This window comes from Aquila chrysaetos, chromosome 6, assembly GCF_900496995.4.
Source record: "Aquila chrysaetos chrysaetos chromosome 6, bAquChr1.4, whole genome shotgun sequence".
Taxonomy (NCBI): Eukaryota; Metazoa; Chordata; class Aves; order Accipitriformes; family Accipitridae; genus Aquila; species Aquila chrysaetos.
The window spans coordinates 30,477,135-30,501,147 of NC_044009.1; the positions used below are offsets into that span (position 1 = coordinate 30,477,135).

The following is a 24,013-nucleotide window of genomic DNA, read 5'->3' on the forward strand; positions in this document are numbered from 1 at the left end:
CATGCTCTGAAAGATCTAGCAGCATCTTCTGGTTCTAGTCCTAGAAGTTTCTTGGCTGTAACAACACTGGTCTACCATGTATCCAGCTAACCCTTATCTTCAGGCTTTGTTTTAACAAAAGGTCTTTCCTTTCAGCAAAGGTGACCAAGGGTTAACATCCCAAAAATGGAGATAGATAAACAACAGGTTTTCTCTGTTGAGTTAGGTTTTTTTTTTCCCCTGCATCTTTTTGGCTTTTCTGGGGTTTTTTTGTGGAGTTGAAGCTGTACCCTGCAATCATGTAACTGACTGTCAGTATCAAACTTCCACTGCTAAACACAGATAGGCGTGTGAAGTCCTTGACTAATTTTGGGGGATGCATCCATCTCCCCTATTTACAGAAACACCTGTCTGGCAGGGGAGCTTTTAGAAGACTGCTTGGTTTGAAGGTACCCCTGGGCAGCATGAGTGAAGTGTGGAGGGAAAGGGTAGCTCTGCCCCATGGGAGCTGACACTTGGTGCTTTGCCAGAAACTGCTCTGCCAGGTTTTGTGCCTGACCCAGCAATGCTGGAAACGGCAGCAAGCAGCAGAGAGTGTGTGAGCATGAGATTGTGTGTTATCTATCTCCTGCAGTTGCCTTATCTGCCTGTATTGGGTTTGTGTGGCAAGGTTTTGGTAGCGGGCGGGTTACAGGGGTGTCTTCTCTGAGAAGCTGCTGGAAGCTTCCCCGATGTCCAACAGAGCCAATACCGGCCGGCTCTAAGACGGACCTGCTGCCAGCAAAGGCCGAGCCAATCAGTGATAGTGGTAGTGCCTCAGGGATAACATATTTAAGGAGGAAAAAAAGTTGCAGGGCACACAGAAACGGCAGCTGGAAAGAGGAATGAGAACATGTAAGAGAAACAACCCTGCAAGCCACCCAGGTCAGTGAAGAAGGAGGGGGAGAAGATGCTCCAGGCACCAGAGTAGAGATTCCTCTGCAGCCCTGGTGAAGACCATGGTGAGGCAGGCTGTCCCCCTGCAGCCCATGGAGGTCCACAGTGGAGCAGGTATCCACCTGCAGACTGCGGAGGACCCCACGTCGGAGCAGGTGGGTGCCTGAAGGAGGCTGTGACCCCATGGGAAGCCTGCGCTGGAGCAGGGTCCTGGCAGGACCTGCGGATCTGTGGAGAGAGGAGCCCACAGAGCAGGTTTTCTGGCAGGACTTGTGACCCCACAGGGGACCCATGCTGGAACAGTGTGCTCCTGAAGGACTGCATGCTGTGGAAGGGACCCACACTGGAACAGTTCATGGAGGACTGTATCCCGTGGGAGGGACCCCACACTGGAGCAGGGGAAGAGTGTGACAAGTCCTGCCCCTGAAGAGGATGAAGCAGCAGAGATAACATGTGATGAACTGACCATAAACCCCATTCCCCATCCCCCTGCGCCGCTGCGGGGGTAGGTAGAGAATCCAGGAGTGAGGTTGTGCCCAGGAAGAAGGGAGGGGTGGAGGGAAGGTATTTTGAGATTTGGGTTTATTTCTCATTACCTTACTCTGGTTGATTGGTAATAAACTGAGTTAATTTTCCCCAAGATGAGTCTGTTTTGCCCATGATGGTAATTGGCAAGTGATCTCTCCTGTCCTTATCTTGACCCATGAACCCTTTGTTATATTTTCTCTCCCCTGTCCAGCTGGGGGGGGGGGGGGGGGGGGGGGGGGGTGTTACAGAATGGCTTTGGTGGGCACCTGGTGTCCAGCCATGGTCAACCCACCACACTGCCCCTTTGCAGGGGGGAGGGCAGTGAGAGTTACCGCAATATCGAGAATGAGACAATTTGTTAAAGCTTGCCACTTTCAGCTTACTCTTCTAGTGAACTTAGCTAAGTTCAACTCCATTAATTATGATAAATCACTATTAACAAAACAATGTTTAATTAAAAAAAATTTTATTTCACACTTCTATACAAATATCCACAGGTAATTTCTAATCATGGAATGATGTAGCATTGCTATCTGGTATAAAAAAAAGTTTTGAGATAGAAGTATACCAGTGACATGACTTACTTTTCAAGAACTTTCAGTTTAACACTGCTAAGCCATTCATGTTCTTAGGTGAGGGCCACAATCTGCTTTTAAATCCATGGCTATTTGTCAAGCTTCTTAGCCCCTGGTTAGCCTGGCTTCTGATGCTGCTGAGCCTTTCAGCAAATAAGCTAGAATTTTAAAAGCTCAAAAACTGGGTAACAGCTAAATACATGTGTAAGTTTTCATAAAATCAGGGTTACAGCATACTGAGATTATTTAGTGGGAGAAAGAAGAGTCTATTAAATCAATGCACTTCGTATAATGATGACTTTTTAGGTGACTGAACCTTCCAAGAAGGCACGTTCAAAGTTAGTAGTAAAAATAAGACACTTGACAACTGCCCTCCTAGCAGGTTTTTACCCTATGAGGGGAAAAAGTACCAAGAGGTTTTTGCATAGTTCAAATTACTAGCAATTAACATGCATACTTTTTGAGCAGAATTTTGTTTCACATGGAATAAACAATTGTGAACTAAATCTTCGTTCTTAAATAGTACCAAAGCTTTAGAACATGGGTAAAAAAGTAAACTCTTTAAATAGTTATATCAGTTATGTTACAATAACTAGGTTACTGATAAACACAACATTGTGGTTCTACTTTTATCAACATTCAGGTATTCAAGACAATTCAGTAGTCTAAACATGGATCAGCTCCGATCCCCATACTTAAGGTAAGTTAGGCATTTTTAGCCTCCTTCAAGTGCTATGTAACAGTTGCAGTAGTCAATGCCTTTTGCCAAACAGGAAGTCCTTATGAAGCTGGAAAGCTGTTTCCAGAGAACCTCTCACTTTCTTGCAGTAAGTATAAAACTGTATCTAAAAACCCTATTTCTGCTTGGTGTCCAAATCATTAAATAGTCTGAAGTAATATACAAATCATGTTACAAGACCTGATAATTCCTATTACATAAAGTTACAAGTATCAGGAAAAAAAAGCCCCCATACACATCACTGGAATAAATATTTACATTTTTAGAAAGCATTGGCACCTTCAGTGACTTATTAAAATGCAGTGAAAGCCTCAAGTCTCATAATTTGAAGTTCAAAAACACAGTGGATTTGAAAGTTCAGTTAAGTCTTTGGCCTAACAGTTAGTCAAAGACAATGATTTCTAACAAAAATAAATACAAAAATGACTAAAATATATATATACAAAAAGTACATCTACTATTCAAGCCTCTCTTTTAAAAAAAAAACCTGTGTATATTTGTTGTGAACAAGAATCACACAATCTGATCTTAAAAAAAAAAAAAAAAAAAAAAAAAAATCAAGCAACATGACCTATTGCACATGTAATTTAAGATGATGCTTTTTGTTAAGCCCTAACTACTGCAGCAGGCAAAGTTTATGTCTAAAGTAGATTTGCAGGTCTTCAGATTATACTTGAACAAAGTGTGTTAAGGCCACTGTGTGTTTATAATGGACTGTGCATTGAGAGAAGGATGAAGAACCTGTCTTGACCTTAACCATGAATTCCTTGCATACCTCGGAATAAGGTTAGGATCACAGGAAAAGGTCTGCTGGTAGTGGCTTTGCATATTTTGCAGAAAAGACCCAGCATCGTCTAAAGTGTGAGTTAGATTTAAAGGGGGAAACAGGCAGCCTGGAAATTAAATAATGCAAATCAAGTCTGTTGAAGCAATTTTAACTGTGCAAACAAAAGCCTCAATATAAGTAGTAATATCTACAATCAAATGGTGAATGTCCATAGTGTTCATAGGTCTAATTCCATCAGTATTCCATTAATGAAAACCTTAACTTCTATCTGAACTTTGTGGATGAAAAGAATCTTTCCCTAAGAGTAACTTTCATTTTCATTCCATTTTGTGAACCACTGTTTTGTCTCAAGGTCTTTACATTTCCCGTCCTTGATCTGTCGCTCTTCTTTTCGAATTCTTACAGCATGATATCGGGGGACACTGTCTTCGTACCTAGAACGCTGGAAGAACCCGCACTGGGGCAGAGAAGAAAAAGAACAGTTTAAGTTTGAATTGCTGCCAAAGCACTACAATTACAGAGGCAGTAAATTCTTCCTTTGCACAGATACACAGGTAAGAAAATTGAAAACATATGTAGGCCAAAAATGCAGTGTACGTAGCTGTAAAAATGTGAGCCAGCAGGTCTACATTAGTTGTTCCAGCACCAGTTGAAGACAAATGGCACAGTCTGACAATCTGGTGGTAATCTAATACCTTAAAAATATTCCCTCCCTCCACTAACTTTCTAAATTTGTTTTACAATTTTTAAGTCATCTTATAAAGCTATTCATTCATATAATGAGAGAATTTAATGCTACACAAAGAAGCAGATAGAGTTCAGGAAAGCTTGCTTCTGTATCAAAGGTAGGTATGTACTTCAGTATCTTTCTGTATGGTGACATGATTTACCTTTAAAAACCTACAGAAAGATTTCCAGGACCTTCAAGAAAAGTTACAGTAGGGCCTTGTTTTCCCAAGCACCGTATCTCAACTGTAATCACCTGAACTAACACACACATATGCAGCATTAGAACATGAGACTTGCTTAGTTTGCCATGGGATGAAAAAACAGACATTAACTTGCAAGTTTTGTAATGTGCCATGACAAGTCTCCCTAGATGAAATCTAGTACAGCTTATTTGTGCCCTGCAATTTTTTATTCAAAGCCACTGTAAAAACAGATTTTAAATATTGAAAATTAATTTCAGTCCATTCCTCAAAACAAAATGTAGTTATGGCCACAGCATTACAACGATGATGATTGGTAGACACTCAACTTTACATGCTTATGGGTCACTGATGTCAAGATTAACCTTAAAGAGACATTGTGCCATCCAGCTCTCATTAGATACTGCTATAAAAAAAAAAGAGATTAAAGGGGCAAGATTTTGCTCATAGTATTTGGGGTGGTGAGTTTTTTGTTGTTGGTTGGTTGTTTTTTAAATAATAAAACTTACATGGAACTCAATTTTAAAAAAATTGCATTGAGGCATAGAACAAATCTTTAGCCATCTCTTATTTTTTCATTAAGCACTGTTCTGATGTATTTTAGTTAAGAATTCCTCCCCATCCCCTCGTCCCAAGCATCTCTTATTAATATAACGTACATGCATGTACTATCTTAAGTTGAGTAAAGGTTGCTAGAAGCATCGTGCATCTAGTAGCTTCAGCAGAGGAAAGTGCATTCCTAGAAAAGTATACCTTAGAATTGAAGGAAAACAGATGTTTCCACAGCAGTTAAATTCTCATTATGAAAACCCCTTTCATTATAAGCAACATGTAGCTTTTAGCATGCACGGAAGGTTAGTAAAGCAAGTTTATCTATTGTCCACATAGTCTTAGCTTTAAATCTTAACTCTGCAGCGTTGGATTACCATCTCTCAAGCTTAAAAACTTACTTGTACTAAAACATAAATTAAAAAAAAAAGAAGACTAAAAACCATTGCCATGGATCAACATTTTCTAAAGAAATAAACAAGCTTTTTAGACCAAGATAAACACTTCTTTGTTCACGTGCACCAAAAGCTGAAAATCTATTGACAGAATGAGCAAGCAAGTACGATAGTTTGAAATCCAAAAGTTAATAGAACATATGCAGTAAAAGCTTCATAGTTAGCCACCGCAACCATAGCATGTGCCACAGCTAAAAATTAAAAAAATATCATCAATTACCAATTACAGAAGTAGATCAATACTATGCATCAGAAGTAAGCCTTTCTTTATCAGATGGCTGAGCATGGATCTCAGCCTTGTGATATGTGGCATCGTAATGATCTTTCTTATTTCTCTTGAAGAAACCACACTACAAGGAAGCAAGGTATTTAGTCAATTTTTGTGGACTGGAAGAAGTCAAACCTATTAAAACTGACTTAAATTAACTCTGTGAACTATCTTCGTATTATCCCTTCACAGGCAGGAAAAAAAAAAAAAAAGTAACAAGAACTGTTTCTAGATCCGAGAACTTGGACTAACTCGATCTGTAAAATAATAAAATAACCTGAAGTATTTTAGAATATTATTTTAGAGGCATTTTGTTACATGTCTATTGCATCTGGTTGGTTTTTTTTTTTTAAAAAGCTACTATAAAATATGTCCAGAGCAACTAAAGCTGGCTGTGAAGAGCCAAAACAAGTCTATACAGAAACCTGTTTGTGAACTACTGCACAGGAGACACAAAAACAGAGGGTAGAACAAAGATGAGTACTGCTTTGACCTGTACAACACAAGCATTTGTCTTAAACCAATCACGTAACTGTCTTTGAAGTACCATATTTGTCCTTCGTAAGTTGGCACAGTGTTTGTCATCAAAAGAAGCACTGTACACTGTGGGTGTGCCTGTGAAAAATGTGTGTGTTTTCATGTGCAGGAAACCACTAGTAGTTATAACCTAACAGCCCACCCAAAGTATTAATTCATCAGGAAGATTAGCAGCAGGAGCTGGGCATTTATTAGAAAATAAGGAAGTCAGAACTATCCTGTGAGAAGTAACCTGCAGCAAATAGTAGGTCCTCAGCAAAGCTAACTGGTGCAGTTTCTCCAGAAGAAAGTAAGTGACAGGATATTCTTCTTCCCCTCTTTCTTAATGACCTTTGGCTATCCCATAGCAGCAAATACTAACTGCCTATGCCTGTAAAAACTAAGAGTGAAAACACTGCCCTGTTATACTTGGAACCACAGTTAGTTGTAAAAATGCCAAAGGTAGTTAGAAAAATAGGTAATTTATTTTTTCTTTTGCAAATTGTTAACCTTTTGTTATGCACACTCATTTCTTCCTTCAGGGTTTCTAAGATAAAAGGCCAGTACTACAGACATTCACCAGCACACTTGGCTCTGTATTATTTCTGTACCTTTTGGTTATTTTCATCTACCATCAGCTGAATGGTATTTCTAATGTTATGATAACAAAGCCCTGCTAAAACATTTGTACATGGATCACATGAAGTTTTACACCTAACTGCAGAAGCCCCAATTAGCTGTATCCATCCATATCAAAGTAAGTAGGGTCTCTGAACATTTGTCTCAAGTTTTGCCCAGACCTCAAAATACTCCCTTTTGAGGACATGCAAACAGAAAAATTTCATAACAAGTCTTCCCATGTAACCATTTTCATTCCAAATGTTGCAAAACTGAAAAACTGATAAAGGTAATCTATGGTTTGGGCAGTTTTGCTCTGTTTTGAGTGCCAAATACAAACCAAAATACTTAATCATTTGCTGTCTCATCAGTTGTAGACCAGGAAATATAAAATAACCAGATGAATAAAACCTCACCTTCCATAGTAAGAATACCAACAGTGCAAGCATCAGTATTCCAGCAAAAATGGCCACAGAGATGATCCACCAAGGTACTCCTGTATAAAGTGCTACTGGTTTTGCAGGAAAGACAGTAACACGCACCTAAAGGAGAGAAAATATGTGAAGATGGGAAGAGAATTTGAGAAGCATCCACGTTTAATATAAAGCTGCAATTTATACAGTCTTAGCTCTTCTGTAACAATATGTCTTCTCTCTCTCATCTACAAAATGTTTTTGAAGAAAAAGTTCCTACTGGTATCATTTCAATATGCTACTGAATTTTTCCAACCTGATTAAAAGGTTAAAATGATAAGTAATTCAAAATTAAGTTAAAAAGCTAAACTTTTAGCTACTCTTTTTTTTTTTTTACATGGTTTGGGTTTTTTCCCCAGTCTTTGAGATAAGCTGGAAACATCGCAACTGTAACACATGGTTAGAATGTTGAACCTACCTGAGCAACTTCATTTGTGAGTTTAACATTCTTAGCTGCAGCAGGAACACTGATCGAAGCCCTAACAAGAATGTCCAGGTAATTCATTTTGGAGTATTCCTGTTCCAAAATAAAATACGGACATTAGACACAGAACAGGAAAGAACTCTGACCTTCCAAAAATGGCAGGTAAGAGGACTTACTTCTAAGAAAGTACTGTTCCACAATCTGGAACGCAGCACAATAGATGCCTTGCTGTCTAAACCCTTCAGGGGACATTTTATGTCCACACAGCGTGCATTCACATTGCAGTCCTACAATTAAAAATTTCTACGTGTAAATAAAAACACATCCTCACAAATTGTTTAACACACACACACCCCCGATTAAAAATTGGATTATATTAATATATTATTTATGTGCAAGAACCAAAATCTCTACTGACAGCAATAGGAAAATACAATGAAGATGCTATTACCTGTTTATTTTAATGTAGATAACTATGCAGAAATTCTTTCCTATTTCTCTCTCATCAGTAGGATAATCTAAATGGTCAAATTTTCAAAGCATCGATACTTGGATTTAAGATAAAAACAAAGCAAAGAGATAACCTTCTTTTACCCTGCAAAACTCAGAAAAGCCCTCTTACGAGTGCAGGGGGAGGTATCTGACAAGACTATAGTTGGTGCAAAATGCTTACCAAGGTCTTGTATTTTCTTTCTGAGAAAAAAGAAAATGTTTTGCTGTCTGTAATCTGCTTCTCTGCAACCTCACGTTTCCTTCTTGAGTTATGGGATTCCTAAAAGAAAGGAGGGAAAAAAAAAAGATAGGAGTTTTAGTAGTTTATCGTAACTATATCTTAATTCTCTTAATTCTGACCTCCATACAAGCAAAGAAACAAGTTCAGTGTTTTCTTATTCCAAGATCAGCACATGAGTGACATCATTATACATCCCTACTTACCTATATGTATTGCTAATAGTAGAGTCAGGACAATTACTAGAATTTGAGATTACCTAAAGAAATGTCAGCTGACTACTTTAATAGGTCAAGGGAGTTTTAGATTTATAAAGCTTTCAATGCTATTTCCATTTTTGTTCTATATAAAGGCTATCAATGTTACTATGCTAGAAGAGTAAGATTGTGCTAAGGTCAGTAGATGCATTTTTTTTTAACTGTATACTAATTACCCTCACTGAAAGTTTTACTAACTAATGTCGTCATCTGACAAGAATGGGTTTACGTGCATGCACTTTTACTAGTGAAAATTAAAACTCCCAAATGATCTTAAGATATAAAAAAATATAATGAAAATGAAGGCTCAGGGTTTAGGAAAAAATCTTGCTAGATAGGCACAATGAAGGGCTGTGAAACTTGCTTGAGAAATTCTTTTTATCATATTTGTTGTAAGTAAGTAAATTTAAGTGCAAGCCCTGTCTCTTTAAGAAAGTACATGGAATTCCCCCAGGATGGGGAGATGTTTCCTGTTGTTTATTGTTTTCTGTGTAAGAACTTGACCAGATTTCAAGAATGCTGATGAAATTTGTTAAAGCAATCAGCAATTTCACCCTATAAGAGCATATGACAGCAGTCCCCACTGCAAAACCAGTCACCATGACATAGCATCTATCCTTCAGCATGTTATCCTCATTAGTTGTTATGAAGTCTCCTAATAAGCCTAACCCTTGATACATTGTTCATGTATTGTGCTTGTGAGCTGCTTAAGACACAAAAAAAAAAAAAGTCCTTCTGAAGGCAAGCTCTTACGCCCTACTATCACATGCCGTGGTGCTTTCATGTTGTACTAATTCATTAACAGAAGGCAGGGTAACATACCGCAACATGCAAACTATTGATTTCATTCTCAGGTTGACAGGAGACTTTTTCCAAGCCTTTGGAATCTACTTTCATCAAATAAAGCAGCCACTTGCCATTACTAATTTCTTTCGGCCATTGGATGTCCAGGGAAGCAGTACCAAATGTTTTCAGTGGTCTGCCCAAGTTAGTTACCTGTTAAAACAAATATTCTTTAAACTGTGAAATACTTTTGAAAGGGATTTTCTTCTCTATCGAAAGTGTTATTGAGTTGGGCAAGTTTTAAGCATGCAGCTAACACGAAATTTAAAGGGAGATGGAAGACAGTCAAAACAGAGTATAAAAACAGAGCACATACTAAAACTAGCACACTTGGTTAGCAAGTAAATACAGAGTTTAAACATAAGGATTAAAATTCTCTAACATAAACTTTAAGCTGTTGATTTTTAGAAATCTATCTTCATGTGAAATGACAACTCCAATTTAGAGTTAACAAATCATTCAGTTAAATAACTGAGGCAAATTGCAAGTTTATGAGGAACTCTGACACAGAAAGATAACAACCACCTCTTGCTCTCCCAAGTCTGAAAGTTGTTTCCCAACCTATTTTTTGCTTTCTTCATGTTACTGTTCATGATAGCAAGTTCTAAAACAGATACTCTAACTGCTTCTACTTTAATATATGCATGCAAGGTACAGAAGAAAGTAAAGGATTGACAGATGGACTTTAATCCTGACAAACTACTATGTACCAAGACAGCGGGGCTTGCATTAATGATGTAGAAAAAGCAACTCTCTTGCTGATGAACAGAATTTTTACAGAACCAAAATTGCCTCTCTCAGCCTTGTCCTTGATTTATTAATTAGGCAGAAGACCAAAAGAGTGAACTAGACCGACACGTTCAAAGTGGGTCCCACAGTGTCTTCTTGTGCCTGCTCAATCCTGCATGAAGTACACATACTCACTGTCTGTGTGCACCAGCTAACACCTGGGCATGCCACAGTTAGGGGTCTGGGTTTAAGTTTTCTTCCCTACCTGCATGAGGTTTTATGCTGTACAACTGAACATGCATGAACTGCTCCGAAAAAAAAAAGTGTACAGCCAGCCTCAGGACACTTTCTCAAAATATCATCATAAAACACAGAAGCTCTAGTCTGCAGCCAGACTGCATGTTCTGAACTGGAAGTCAGGATTTTGGGACAAGAAAAGCCAATTTTAGATCTAGCAACTTTTCCAAGTATTCATATGCATAAAGAGAGAAGCTGTTCGTTTGATTAAAAGCAGCTGTTGGCATTAATCTAAATTACTCACTCTGAATTCATACTCTATGAGGTTTCCAATATTATCTTCAGATTTCATAGCACTCTCACCAATGATGTTACCTCCAAAATATACCTGAGAAGGCTTAGCAACTCTGTTCAGGTGGGGGTGGGGAAGGAGAATAATCAGATTTTAATGAAGTCTGCAGCAAAAGTGTCATCCCCAGCCCCCTCCATTTGTTATGCTATCAACACTTACCCAGTGAGTGATAAAAGCAATTCAAGAACCACTTTAGCACTAGCTGTAATTGGAGTTGAATTAACTTGAGTGCTTGTTCTACAATGAAAAGGAAACAATGCCGTTTATTTTACAAATTTCACATTTTCACTTTACTATTAAATTGCTTTTGTGAATCGAACAAATTAATTCAAAACATTTACAACTGTATATAAAAACATAGTGAGCACACACACAAAGAAAACTTACGTTTCCAACTTCAGATTAATGTCCAAGTCTGTTGTATCAACATTAACTTTAGTGGTACTTAAGATCAGATAAAAGGTTACCTAGACAAGAAAGAACATCCATGAAATATGTAACCATTTTATAAAATATATTAATATATGCAGTATTACAGAAATACACCATCAAATTCTAGAGTTAAAAAAACAGATCCAAATCAAATTTCCAGTTATGACACAGAAACTTTGGACAACTGCAATCAGGAATCAGATTTTATAACTTGAGTAAAATGGGCGAAACTTACATTAGAATTTCTTTTGAAAGGATTTCCAAGTTCGCACTCTGCTTGAGAACCATTTTGGTTAGCACCACACGTTAGCTGTTTTTCCTGATTAAACAGAATGCATTTAAAAATAAATATATGCTGAAAATATTTTAAAATTGAGTATCTTTTCTCTTAAAAAAATACTTACAGGATAACCCCTCATCTCCCTGAATGCAGAATACGTCAGACTGTCTGGAAAAGTTGCTATTAGTTTGGCTTCATATGCATCTTCACCATCTTTTTGGGGATTTTTTGCATCAGATGGATTGTTTGTCACCGTTATCTCCAGGGCAATATCTTTCTGATCTTTCAGAACCAGCACTGGCATGCCATTTTCACTACAGAAACAGAGTATACAGCGTTGGGTACATTAGGAAAACAAACATATATGAAAGTCTGCTTTTTACTGTGGCTTACCCAAATATAACTCCCTCTATTAGGGAAGAATTACTCTAAGACCATAAACACATGAATCGTCATAGGTGTTTTTTTTTCCCCAGACCAGTATTTACTCTCTCGAAGTGGGCAGCAGTTAACAGGATAGAACAGACTGATATACCCCTCAAGTAATCACGAGCTTATAGTATTTCTGAACCAGCACTTGTATCTGGCTCATGTTTAATAGTGATGAATTTTCTCTGAATAAATCTACTGACCTACTTTTTTCTTGTAAAGTATACGTGGTTTTGTCGTCCCAGTCAGGTTGTGGCACTCACTGCTAAAGGAGACGAACTGTTGACAGTAAGTAAACATACTTCCTTTTGTTTGTTTCACACCTCTTTTCTAATTTCACTGGCCCTCCAGGGAGGAGAGGTGCAGCGCGGTGTTAGCTGTGTGTTACAGTGAAATGATTTCTCTGTTCACTTCTTTGTAACTGCTTCTCTTAGGCTACTAGACTATAGTATATCATGTTATCATACTCGCAATCAAACCTCATCTCAATAATAGTTAACAGTATCACACACAGTAAGCTACTGCAAGGCTGGTTTACAATCTCCTTTCTCCAGTGTTAGAAACTTTTTTTTCTAACCTTTAGCCCATACCTGCATGGTTGTGGCCACCTTGTATCCATTTGTCTCCGTACCCCTACTCTTCTTCTGAAGCTCATCCCCGCTCCCCCCCCCCTTCCCCACCCTGACAGATCAGTACTACATCATAGGGCTGCGTTTGCCAGACTAACAGAATAAAGCTGCTCTATCTCCCAAAACCCTCTCCCAAAAGTTCTTTGAAGCACTTGTTAATAATTTGAATTTTAGCAATGCATTAATCAAGGCTTACATTGGTAAATAAGTAAACCTGTCTTCATTTCCTTCTCTAGTGCAAAACCGGTACTGAAGTTTCAGATTGCTGTGACATTTATTGTCTTCTCCACATCCTTCTTTTAAGAACTCCACCTAAATAAAACCAAAGCACTTTTACTGCATGCCACATGATACTAGCTTAACACAAGATTCTGATATGCACTGCATAAAGCACCTACAGGGAACTCAGAGACATTTTCCTGGACAGAGTAAGATTTTTAACCTGACTCTTACTTCTCGCCTGTCAAGACAGGTTTTTTTTTGTGAGACATAGCCCTTGATGCTGATAATATAGAACTTTAAATGTGACTAAAAGGCAGAGTTAGATAATTCTAAGTGAGAGGTACACTTCTAATGAGGAAAACCATCTGTAAGTCTGATTCTTCAGTGAGCACCGAGGAAATGAGATCTTTTACCTGAGAAACTCCCTCTCTTTTACATCACTGCTGCAGAGCTCTAACGCTGCTGCACCATCCTTACCATGGAATAATTAGGCTGTACATTATTTTGTGATGTGGGACAAGTGTTCACAGCGGGAGATGATGGATTTCCATTTTTAATCAAAAGTACATTTCCTGCTAAAATTGTTGGGGACAGAAAAAAAAACCCTAGCAGCTATACTATCTTCCCTTTTGTTGCAAAAGAAACACAGGATCTAGTTCATAACGTTTTGTAACAAGTTCATAACAAAATACAAAACAAAAGCCAGTAGTTACAAGTCCAGCGCCACCCCAGTTATTTCCTTTGGTTGTAATTTAGCTTTCTACAGCCTTTAAAATTCAGTGATTTATCAAACTGCAGATTTATGGGAAAATGTGTTATCAGAGGCTTACTTTTGTGGTCTTTGTTTCAGATTCATTTGAATTTAGAATTGGTATAAGATCCGGAAGTGCTCTCTCTTTTCTTGTGGATGGTGAACTAGACTCCAGGCCAGCAATTTTAACACTGACTGATATTGGAATGGGGCGTAGCTTATCTTTAATTTTTTCCTGTTAAAATATTTTAAATGGCATAATTAGTGCAGAGAAGAAAAAACAACACAATGACTAGCTTTTGATACACATTTTAGAACAAGCAGTGAAGCAAACTCTTCTGCTACATTTTGCCCTATTAAAACTATTCACTATATAGAAAACCAGCATTTTCTAAAAATGGGCAAGAACACGAGGAACCTAGCCCTGCTGTCTTTTTTTTTTTTTTTTTTTTTTTTTTTGGCTTCCCAATCTGATGATTTCTCTCACTGTTAAGAATTCCTAGGAACAACAGATGGTAACTCAGGCAAGTGGAATTCACACTACAACAGTAAAATAACATTCAAGCTCTTTAATCTGCTGTGGTCAAAAGCAGCCTCGGAGGCTGGCTCATTACTGCTGAGCCACACATACAGAATTTGTTGAGCTCCTGGAGCAGTGCCACCTTTAAGGGCCAGCGTAGCAGCCGAGTCAGAGAGCACACACCAAGCTTTCTCGTCCTGCCCATTCATACCCTCTGAAACCTAGGGGTTAAAATTCTTTTCCTAGCCAGTCACACCATTAAATTCTGTAACAATTACTTCTGTTGGAAACAGCTCTCCATTTTTGGCGTTTATTCCCTCTCTTATTCTAAATTAGTTCAGCACTATTGACCTCCAGAGCATTCTGCAGTGGCTACAACTTTTATTCATACTTTGTAAGAAAGGCAACAGGAGGAAGCAGCATGTGTGCAGGGAACAGTAAGATACTACTTCACTATGGTTGTTTTCTAGTTTTGAAGCTTTATATTGCATGTGCCTTTTAAATTCTACACAAAGGTACCATGAGGCTGAAAAAAAGAGCACACTTTTGTTTTAAATGGATCTAAATGAAATAAAATACTCTGCCTTACCTGCAGTACAAGCTTGGTTGTCACACACTCTTTTGAGTTCTGCCCCCTTAGGGTTGTACTTGCAGTAAACTGATCAGACAGGTGGTCCTTAAACCGTACCCTAGATGGCAGGCCTAGCTGCCTCCTCTCATTTTCTGCTTCAAATGTATAGTTGATCTCTGTATGAAGAAATAAAGTAGGTCGCTATAAAAAAGAACCCTTGCCTTATTAAAAAGAACTTTTAATTTCTCCAGGTACGATCATACAACATTATTCTAGAAGACTGTTTCAGTCAGTGCTGGGCTTCACAAACTGTTTTCAGTTATTTACAAAACTTTCTCCATCTGTCAGTTTTGTCCCTCTCCAGTTGAGGACTGGGTACCCTGTGCGTTTATCTAAAGGAACCTTCTAAACCAAGTCCTTTTATTCCAAAAGTACCCCATTACTTCACCAGCATGCAGAGCTGGCTGGAGGAGATGTAATTGCTGCTGTTGAGCCAGCAGAGGGCTGAGATACAAAAACTTTGTAAATACTCTTGACTTGCTGTCCTTGATTTCTGTTTTGTCCCAAATAGCACCTAAGCATCCAGCAGGGTTTTCAGTCAAGGTACACTGTTGATTTTAACACTGAGGCCAAAAGTGTGACTAGAGCTTTATAGCTGTATGCTGAGGCATGTTTTGATAAGAGCTGAACTCTGTGCATCTTCTAATGATCTCTGTATTCACAGAGCTAATCCAGTGTTGCAAGAACGGGAACAGCACTGAGCGTGCCAGGCCTCGGGAGCATGCAGATGGGCACACGTGAGCTGCCTCTGAGAGCTGGAAGCACTTGACCTGTTGAAGGACCAGGACCTTATTCAGGCACATCCTACAGCTTTTACTAGTTACTGAGAAACTCAAGACAACCCAGGAGGAGAAGGAGGTTTGGGCTTAAAATTCTTCTCGTTTTCTCTCAAAAGCCTACAGTTTTCTGAGGTGTACTAACAGCAGCATTGTAATGAGAGAAAACAGGAGACATGAGAAACTAATGCTTTACATTTTTAACTGTATTTACGGCACAGTCTTCTAGGTTCCTGTTAATACGAAGATTTTTTTATTTCAGTTACCTATTTCCACAAAACCATTTTCATGAATGCAGAACACTGTTTTATACAGTAAGTCTCCAATAAGAAATGATGCTTACTAGTGATATATGAAATGGGCTTTTAAAACTATTTTCTAAAGCAGCAGTAACCTAGAGAGGCAAAATGTTTTTGGTCTGTATGGCAGCCATTTGCTCACTGGCAGTCATATCACCCAGAAAGCTTCAGTTCAGTCTGTCATCCACAAAACTTCCTAACACACCAGCATGACTCTAAATACATGTTACTCTACATACAGATAGTGTGATAGCTGATTGACCTTAGTATTCAGTCACGTTTTAAATTTGATGGTCAGTCTGAGATGAGTCACTATAATTTGCATACTATTCTTCCATGATACACTCTAAACAAACAAAAAAAAAAAAAAACCAAACCATGTAACAAACAGATAAAAAATACTTCTCTTCAAAACTTACTTATTCTTGGATTTAAATCACTGGGGTTTGCAGTATATTGAAAACATGCTTTCACATCCATCCTGTAAAAAGTGGCAAGAAATTGTTAACTTCAGTAAGGCATGGTCCAACAGACTGAAAAGTTTTAATAGTCCGTTGACTGATATTATCAGTCTTATGACCGTGTTATTCGTGCTAGAACACTAATTTGCTGCTTACTAAACTGAATTACAAAGCAAGAAAAAATGGTTAATAAGCAATTAGAAAAAATATTTTCTGGCATTTGCTCTTACATCTCTACTCAGGAGAAAGCTGTACAAGTTAAGATACTTGCAAGTGTTAAAAGTCTTAAGTGGCAAAGTGACATTCATTTTCAAAAATGGACATTATGAACAGAATATATGCCACACCTTTAGTACAGTAGGCATAAAAAATTCAGGAAGTCAAAATGATCACATATAGATACATTTGCTTAACCTGCGTGACTGTCATATCCCTTCACTTTAACATCATCACTGACTGAATGAATTCTGACAACAGAAAACTTAATACACCAAGGCTTCTGATAGAGTATTTTTTTTTTTTAGTTACCATATTTCGCTACGGTCCTCAGGGTTCTTTTTCTTTAGATCAATTCTGTCAGGCTGTACTGTAATGCTTCTTCTAATGCTTATCACAGGCCGAGATCTTCATTTGGGGGGAAAACAGGGAGTAAAAAGAAGGAAAAGTTTCTATTAAGATTAATGAAATAATTCATGTGAATCCCAGGTGTCCTCCATGCCTGCACTGATTTGCAGCAAAGACACCCCAAGAAACACAGAGTTTGGCTTTGATAATGGTTAGAAACAAAAGAAGACTACTTAAAGCTAAGCAAAGCAAGTCACAAAAAACAACTGTATTAAATGCCTGACAGGGAAGCAGGGTACATTAACGTGATGTTGTGGTTGTCATTTTATACACATAAAAACCAGAAAATTCAAAGGGATGTTTCCAACCCCAATGGCAATTCAGCCCCTGCGAACAACTGTAGGTACTGAAGTTCATTCAGGTTGATGTCCGCAACAGCTTTAATGTGGAGCCTGGGTGGCTGGGGGAAATTATGTTTTCATTTCCTGACTCCTCTGCATGTAGGCTGTAACCATAATTCAGCCTGACAAGTTTTCATTTCTCCTCCTTTTTGGAAGGGACAAGAAAAGACAGTTCACACGAACAAATGAATGAGCTCATACTGGTCTCATCAAAGCATCTAAGGGTTTTTTAAAATGGCCAGTAAGCCACCTCCTCCTTTTCTAGTGCATTTCTTTTAACTGGGCCACCCATTGCACTCTTCATCACCATAAAGGTTTTCATTCTCACCTTTGTACAAGTTTTTGTACTGCCCATATCAGCAAATGATTAAAGCTCCTTTTGAGTAAGCAGAACACTTAATAATCTAACCGACTTCCCTTCCACTTACTCTATTCTCTTCCACAAGCAACATGAGTTGCTTTTGTTGAGTGCCGTTTCAGTGTATTTAAGAACGTTCCAATTATGTACACCAATCCTATACACCTTAGAGATGTGATCGTCAAAAAATTGTAGGAAAGGTCGTTCTGCCTGAAAGGTAGAGTTGTTTTCATCCCCAAAATTGACACAACCAGTTTTAGAATTTCTGGTCCTCCTCCTTTGGGACCTGACAGCAACCACCAAACACCTGAACCTGATGCAGCCTTCACAGCTCTGATGAGGAAAGAGTCCTCTTCCTGCTCATTACTAGTGATTCAACTTAACAGTACATTAAACTGGAAAAAAAGCAGAGGTCTGCAAAAGACCATGACCTCATCCCTAATTAAGGCATGTGCTACAGAAATCCAAAAGGATCCTATCTGCAGGGCTTCCTCACAGCTGCTTCATGGACCCCACTGCAACCTCAGCAAGGCTGTATGCCTCACTGCTTTTGGATCCTCAGCTCCAAAAGAAGGGTTTGGTTTGGGTCTTTCTTCAATAAAGCAGGATTAGATTTATGTAACAGCAGCAAACAAAAGCTCTAGCAAATGTATCAGTTAACTTGTCTTTTCTTAAGGCAAAAGAATTACTTGTCACCCTTAATTCTATCGAAGGACAAGGGCATCCAAGTTAGTTACCACAGGGCAAAGCCAGGGTAGTTACAGACATGCTACACACATCAGCACTCCACAGTAACTGTCCCCATTCACCCTCTTGCCCTGTATTGATTGTAAGGCAGCTTCTCGGTCAGAAGAGGGGCATAAAGTAACAAACCAATTTATGGATTTTTTTTCCCCCCAGAATTTCCAACTTCTAGAAGGAAAAATACACTCCAGGCCAAACAGCTTTTTGTTACTTCTAAGCAGTTTGTTTTTAAAAAACTAAAACCAAAACCTTGGTGTAATGCAGTTCTGTATATAATACCTGAAAACAGATACAGAATCCGAAAGGGAACCAACAGCAACATCAGGGTAGGCATTTTTATCCAGGTCCATGTTTCCAGCAATAGAGTAACCAAAAAAACTGGTGCCTGTTTTTTCACCATCAAGAATCTGAAGAGCAAACAGATTGAGGAAATTCAGACATTTAAAAGCTATAAAAGCGAAGTAAGTAACAAGTGAACATCATTGTCTTATAGCCAGGAGGGGGGGGAAAAAAAAAAAAAAAAAAAAACACACAAGGAAATAGGACCTCTGTGTTCAGGTAAATGACACTGCAGTGCCAAGATGATTTGCTTTTCTTCCAAGAAGCTACTTTGCAACAGCAGCGAGTACCAGAAATGATGGCTGTTTTGCATAGGAATGTTGCCTAGCTTGTGTGTCTTTATAGTATTTATGCAGTGTAGACACTTGAAACTGAAAAAGTATTCTAGAAAGTATTCTAGCAGTATTCTAGGAAGCGCCATCAAGTTCCATTCTCACCTTGCTAACTGAACGTCCTCACAAAAAAAAGAAAAAGGCATAAACATTTTTTATTAAAAAAGTGAAGTAGTAGTAGTAGTAGTGAAAGAGAAAATGAAGAAACCAATTATTTTCAAATCCCCAAATTTCTTTCAAAAAAACAAAACTTACACATCTACATGCCTTCTTCCTTCTCTACATATTACTGGTGCTAAAGGACTGCCCCAGAAAGAAAAATGTGTATTAAAATCAAGAATTCCTAATCTTTCTGGTCAGCAGTGCCATCTTTGAAGGGTCCTGTGACTTTTCTGCATACCCACCACCCCATTAATACTAATAGAAAGGGAGGAGATGGATAGCCCCGTCATTCCTTTCATTTTGTGCAAGACTAATTATATATAGTAAAGGTTATTTCATTACCTGTGCTGGTTTTGTATTTATTCCATTCTTGGATCCATGATAAATGTATACTTTGCCAAACCCATCATACGGAGCCCCTACTGCAATATCTGTTGAAAATAAGTTGCAACATCTAAAATCATTCTTACTCTTTCTGGAGCTTGCAATCATGATAAGGTGTTCCAAGTCTGGCATTAGCAGAAAAGTCACATACATTTTTATTGTAATTGTTTGTCACTCACCGGGATATCCATCCTGATTAATGTCCCCAACATTTTCAACTGCCAGGCCAAACATGGAGTCAGTGGTTCCATTTAAGCGAATAGGTTTTACTCCTTCCCATTTGCCTTGCTGGTTAATGTAGATGTACACAGCACCACCAATATCTCCACTTCTGTCAAAATACTGTGGGGCTCCAACAACAATGTCTTGCCATCTTAGAATTAAAGAAAAAAAAAGCAGTGCTTTTACAGAAGAACTGTGAAAAATAACTGATCTGACTGTGGTCTCAAGGTCAGCTAGCCAAAGAGCTCTGAACAAAGACTAAAAAGTACATTAAACTGGTTTAGCAACAACAGCTCCAGTGATACTACAGACTGATTATAATTCCCTTTGTGACATACAAGGATCTTCTAGAGCCTTCTCTGGGTATGAGATTTGTTTCTTCTTTCTTTGTTTACACTAATTGTTTAAATTGAAATAAAACTCTTTTCTATAATTAGAAATGTCGACTGTGACCTGACTATTCCATGAGATGCTCGCCATTTCCTCCAGCAAAATACGGAAGATGGGATTTGGCATTCCTTGTATTTCTCATGTGAAAAACCAAAGCAGAGATAAACCAGATTGCCATCCTTCATTACACAGGCAGCAGGAGTTAACCAAGGCCGTACCCGTCATTGTTGAGATCCACAACAGCAACATCATAGCCAAAAGAAGAGGCCAGCCCTTCTCCTTCAAACATGTGCTCGAGTGAAAGTGCTCTCTGATTTTTCTCCTTCTTCAGTAAAACAACTGCTCCGCTGTGGTTGGCTCTTGGGGCACCAGACACAAAAGTCATCTCATCTTGGGAGACAATTCCTTTACCAGAGTCCAAAGAGAAACCTTTAACAGAGAAAGAAAGAAAAATATAAACAAATAAACACACAGCTTGTATTGTTAATTGGAAAAATAAATTCCCCTACTATATTAAAGTGGTATATTGAATAGAAGTTTTGCCTAAGACAGAGTATGATATACTGGGAATTCCCCATTTCTCTTTGGACTGGTGGATGCATCTTTACAAGTCTACACTCCTCCATACATTACATTTAAGTATTTCCCCCACAAAACGTATTATTTCATTGCTCACTCAGATCTACTTTTCACGGACACAAATACAAGATCATTTTTAAACACACCAGCTTAGAAATTATGAAACCTTACCACTTGAATATAGCTCCAGTATTTCTCCTCTGGCAAAACTACTTATAAAACTTCCCAAGTACAAGTCAGTTTCACTGTACTGCAAACATGCAAAATGTACCACATAAGCACAGTATTTACGCAAATGATGTATACAGTATTTGAGAATCGCTACACAGTAATGGTGAAATTGACAATTCTGATTTAACGCAGCCCTGAAGGACATGTTCAAATGAATTTAGTCTTAGGTATTCTTTATAAAAGCCAATATGTTTTAAAATATATGAAAAACTGAGTTAAAAGAATATACTGCATATACCAACATATCCAGTGAAGGCCAAAGTAGGAAATTACGCACATGGCAAGGAAGATACTAGCCAGCAGACAGCTGTCTCCCTTCTGAAACACTTCACCACTACTATGAAAATTCTCAGTTGCAGCAATTCACAATGAGACAGTTCCAGAAAAATTTGGGGAGTCCCATCTGGGGGAGGGATGAGAGGGTTTGGAGAAATGCATGACAAATCAGTGTTTCTCTGAAGCCATGTTATTTTGCAAGCTCCTCTTCATCTGAATCCCTGTTTTTACATGCTTTTACTTGCAATGTATTTGAGATGAGGGCATATGGAAGGGAGAGGACCATGTCAAAGGTCTGGAGATTATGTCTGACCAGCTGCTGCCACCTCAAGTGGTCACACACCTAAGTAGCTATTCATCATTACATCCACCGATTTGTCCACCTGTATGCCGGGAGGCAATGTTTTGTACACAAACTGATCTGGATGAGTATCAGATACAGCTGTCAAAAATAGAAGACCTGTAAACACGAGCGAAAGATTGAAGAGAAAAAAACAGTAGTTAAGCAAAGCAGCTATAACCATGTTTGTTTACTGTCTAAACAGAGGGAACACAGCAATGCCAGTGAACAGCAGGCTTGCCTGGAAGTGGTTTTGATCGTGACAAGTCAAAGGCAGCACTTACATTTAGGAGATAAATGCATTTGTTGCAAAACTGCAAAAAGTCAGTATTACTCTGTTCACAGCAAAAGACACGTCCACAGCACTCCTCACCTTGCCAATTCTTATTTCACCAGAAGAGGTTATCAGCTTGTCTTTCTAACGTAAGCTCTTATGATTTCTTTTTTTTTTTAACACCCAGTAATTATTGCTGATATTTAACAGAAGTTTATGTTCTATTTCTTCTAACAGATATGCACCTCCAAGCTGGCTCTTTTTTTGACTTGCTTTTACTTTTTATATTAGCATTGCCCTTCCCATCTGTTCAACTTTCCACCACTCACACAGAAATGCCAGTCTCAAGTTACCAAAATTGTATTTGTTGCATCTGCCAAAAGCAGTGGATCAATACACAACAGAAATCTGCACTAGAACAGAAAGGTTCTTTACACTTTACACGAGGCCTTTCCAAAAATGCAGCGTAGCCTTTTCTCTGCACCAACGTACCTCACCGGTGTACAGTAACATCCAGTGGCCTAAGGACGTATTCTGCTTTCACGCATGCACAAAGCACAAGAGACTCACCTCCTGCAACATGCACACACACACACAGACACACACTTAAAATGCAATCACTACTCATATTCCGGTATTTTAAAGGCCTGTAAAAAGGCCACTGGAGTTTTAAAAACTTGAAGTATATAAAAAATTGCATTCACCTACCAGGAGAGAGAAACGGTTACATCCAGAAACTCAAATTTTGATAAACCTTCTGATACCACAGGGCAGAGAGCTTGTGACTAAGGGCTACAGATGCATACACTGTACTTGACCATTAGAGCGATTATAATCACTCCCCGAGAATCTGTAGGTCCTCATCACAGCTCTTAAATCTCTCATTAAATCAGCAGCTCTTCTAGGTACCTCCACAGAGTATCATCTCACACTTAAAACTGGCCCACAGACATGGAGGGAGATGTGAATTACCCATAACAGTTAACATGTTACAGGGTCCACAAATGAAGGATTTTCTGCTCCCATTTTGTATCATTGCACCAGGCTGGGATCACAATGTTTAAGAAGCCTAAAGAGATTTACCATAGGTGCTTAATCCTACCTAAGTAACTGTTAGCTGGAACAGGAACTAGATTCTTATCTTGGCGGCTCTCATCACCAACTTCGTAAGGCCCATCATCAAAGATACCCAGATCATAAAATGTCTGATTCTTTTGCTCTGCACGAACCACCCCTGAAGAAATGAAATGATAAAATAAAAGCAAATGAATGGTAAGGGAGAAAAATAACATAAATGGTTCTCAACTAACATTAATTACAAAAAATGAGATAGTGACTGCTGTTTAAATGGGACAAACACAGAACAGGACACTGGGTGAAAGTGTTTTCAAAAGGCATTGAATTTCTAAGTTCTATCCACGTGCCAGAATCTCACGCTGCTCTACAGAGAGGCCATGCAATGACCTGGAAAACATGGGATACTAAGAAAATTCTCAACAAAAACATGGGACCTACTTGGTCAGGAACTGCCCTCATCCCACCGCTCTTAACCTCATAAAGCCTCTCTTAAAAGGGAGGTAAGTACACAGGAATACAAAAAAAATTTTACTGTTCAGCTGTGACAAACACCGGTGATATATTTAGAAAACATTATTTAAGGGGAAAAGAGCTATTGTTTGATAAAATGTGTGCTTCCCTTTTATCAACAGGCATATTTAACGTTTTGGCAAGCACAAACATGTTTTTCCATGATACAAAGAGTACTCTTATGACCGATACACTGTCATAGCACTTCTCTGCAATCAAAGTATAACAGTGTCTGAACTAAATATGCTGTTTCAGCTTGGTCAGATTTTGTTGACAGATACGTGGAAGATTAAGTTTTCACTGAAGTACACCTTATGCCAGAGCTTAACTCAAAAGATTTTGCATGGTTCATATAGCAGGCACAGGTGTACAAGGGAAAAAATGTAATGGTTGAGGGATCAGATGTTCTAAAGAGGGAAGTATTTACAGCTGTTCGTGTAATGAAGTGTGATGGGAAAAATCACTTTAAAAAAAAA

The 24,013-nt window shown here is 38.5% G+C and overlaps 1 protein-coding gene and 1 long non-coding RNA gene across 6 annotated transcripts in view; one reads left to right on the plus strand and one right to left on the minus strand.

Annotated features, from left to right (window-relative positions):
- Positions 1-1,353: 1,353 nt before the first annotated feature.
- Positions 1,354-20,786, plus strand: LOC115342644. Of its 3 annotated transcripts, none has more exons than XR_005932677.1 (4): positions 1,354-1,420; positions 2,662-2,718; positions 3,950-4,098; positions 10,432-15,837. It is a non-coding gene; the product is annotated as an uncharacterized LOC115342644 (long non-coding RNA). The 3 variants fall into 3 exon arrangements; XR_005932676.1 differs by lacking the exons at positions 1,354-1,420; positions 2,662-2,718 and adding exons at positions 2,756-2,845; positions 20,298-20,786 and having other exon boundaries at positions 10,432-15,676; XR_005932675.1 differs by lacking the exon at positions 1,354-1,420 and having other exon boundaries at positions 2,480-2,718; positions 10,432-19,595.
- The window catches only part of ITGA6 (integrin subunit alpha 6), a 46,661-nt gene continuing 24,540 nt past the window's right edge, over positions 1,893-24,013 (minus strand). For 2 of the 3 annotated variants that reach the window (XM_030017224.2, XM_041124324.1), the window contains exons 5-25: positions 23,053-23,184; positions 20,469-20,679; positions 19,818-20,011; positions 19,597-19,685; positions 18,701-18,828; positions 16,883-16,978; positions 16,313-16,374; positions 14,777-14,934; positions 13,747-13,902; positions 12,891-13,006; positions 11,761-11,950; positions 11,592-11,675; positions 11,312-11,391; positions 11,084-11,161; positions 10,877-10,979; positions 9,586-9,759; positions 8,450-8,548; positions 7,953-8,063; positions 7,771-7,869; positions 7,296-7,421; positions 1,893-4,001 (exon numbers count right to left, since the gene is read on the minus strand). In XM_030017224.2, coding sequence (XP_029873084.1) covers positions 3,843-4,001; positions 7,296-7,421; positions 7,771-7,869; positions 7,953-8,063; positions 8,450-8,548; positions 9,586-9,759; positions 10,877-10,979; positions 11,084-11,161; positions 11,312-11,391; positions 11,592-11,675; positions 11,761-11,950; positions 12,891-13,006; positions 13,747-13,902; positions 14,777-14,934; positions 16,313-16,374; positions 16,883-16,978; positions 18,701-18,828; positions 19,597-19,685; positions 19,818-20,011; positions 20,469-20,679; positions 23,053-23,184 — 2,645 coding nt within the window. In that variant the 3' untranslated portion in view covers positions 1,893-3,842. Of the gene's footprint in view, positions 4,002-5,697; positions 5,828-7,295; positions 7,422-7,770; positions 7,870-7,952; positions 8,064-8,449; positions 8,549-9,585; positions 9,760-10,876; positions 10,980-11,083; positions 11,162-11,311; positions 11,392-11,591; positions 11,676-11,760; positions 11,951-12,890; positions 13,007-13,746; positions 13,903-14,776; positions 14,935-16,312; positions 16,375-16,882; positions 16,979-18,700; positions 18,829-19,596; positions 19,686-19,817; positions 20,012-20,468; positions 20,680-23,052; positions 23,185-24,013 lie in introns of all 3 variants that reach the window. The other variant, XM_030017225.2, reaches the window with a different exon arrangement.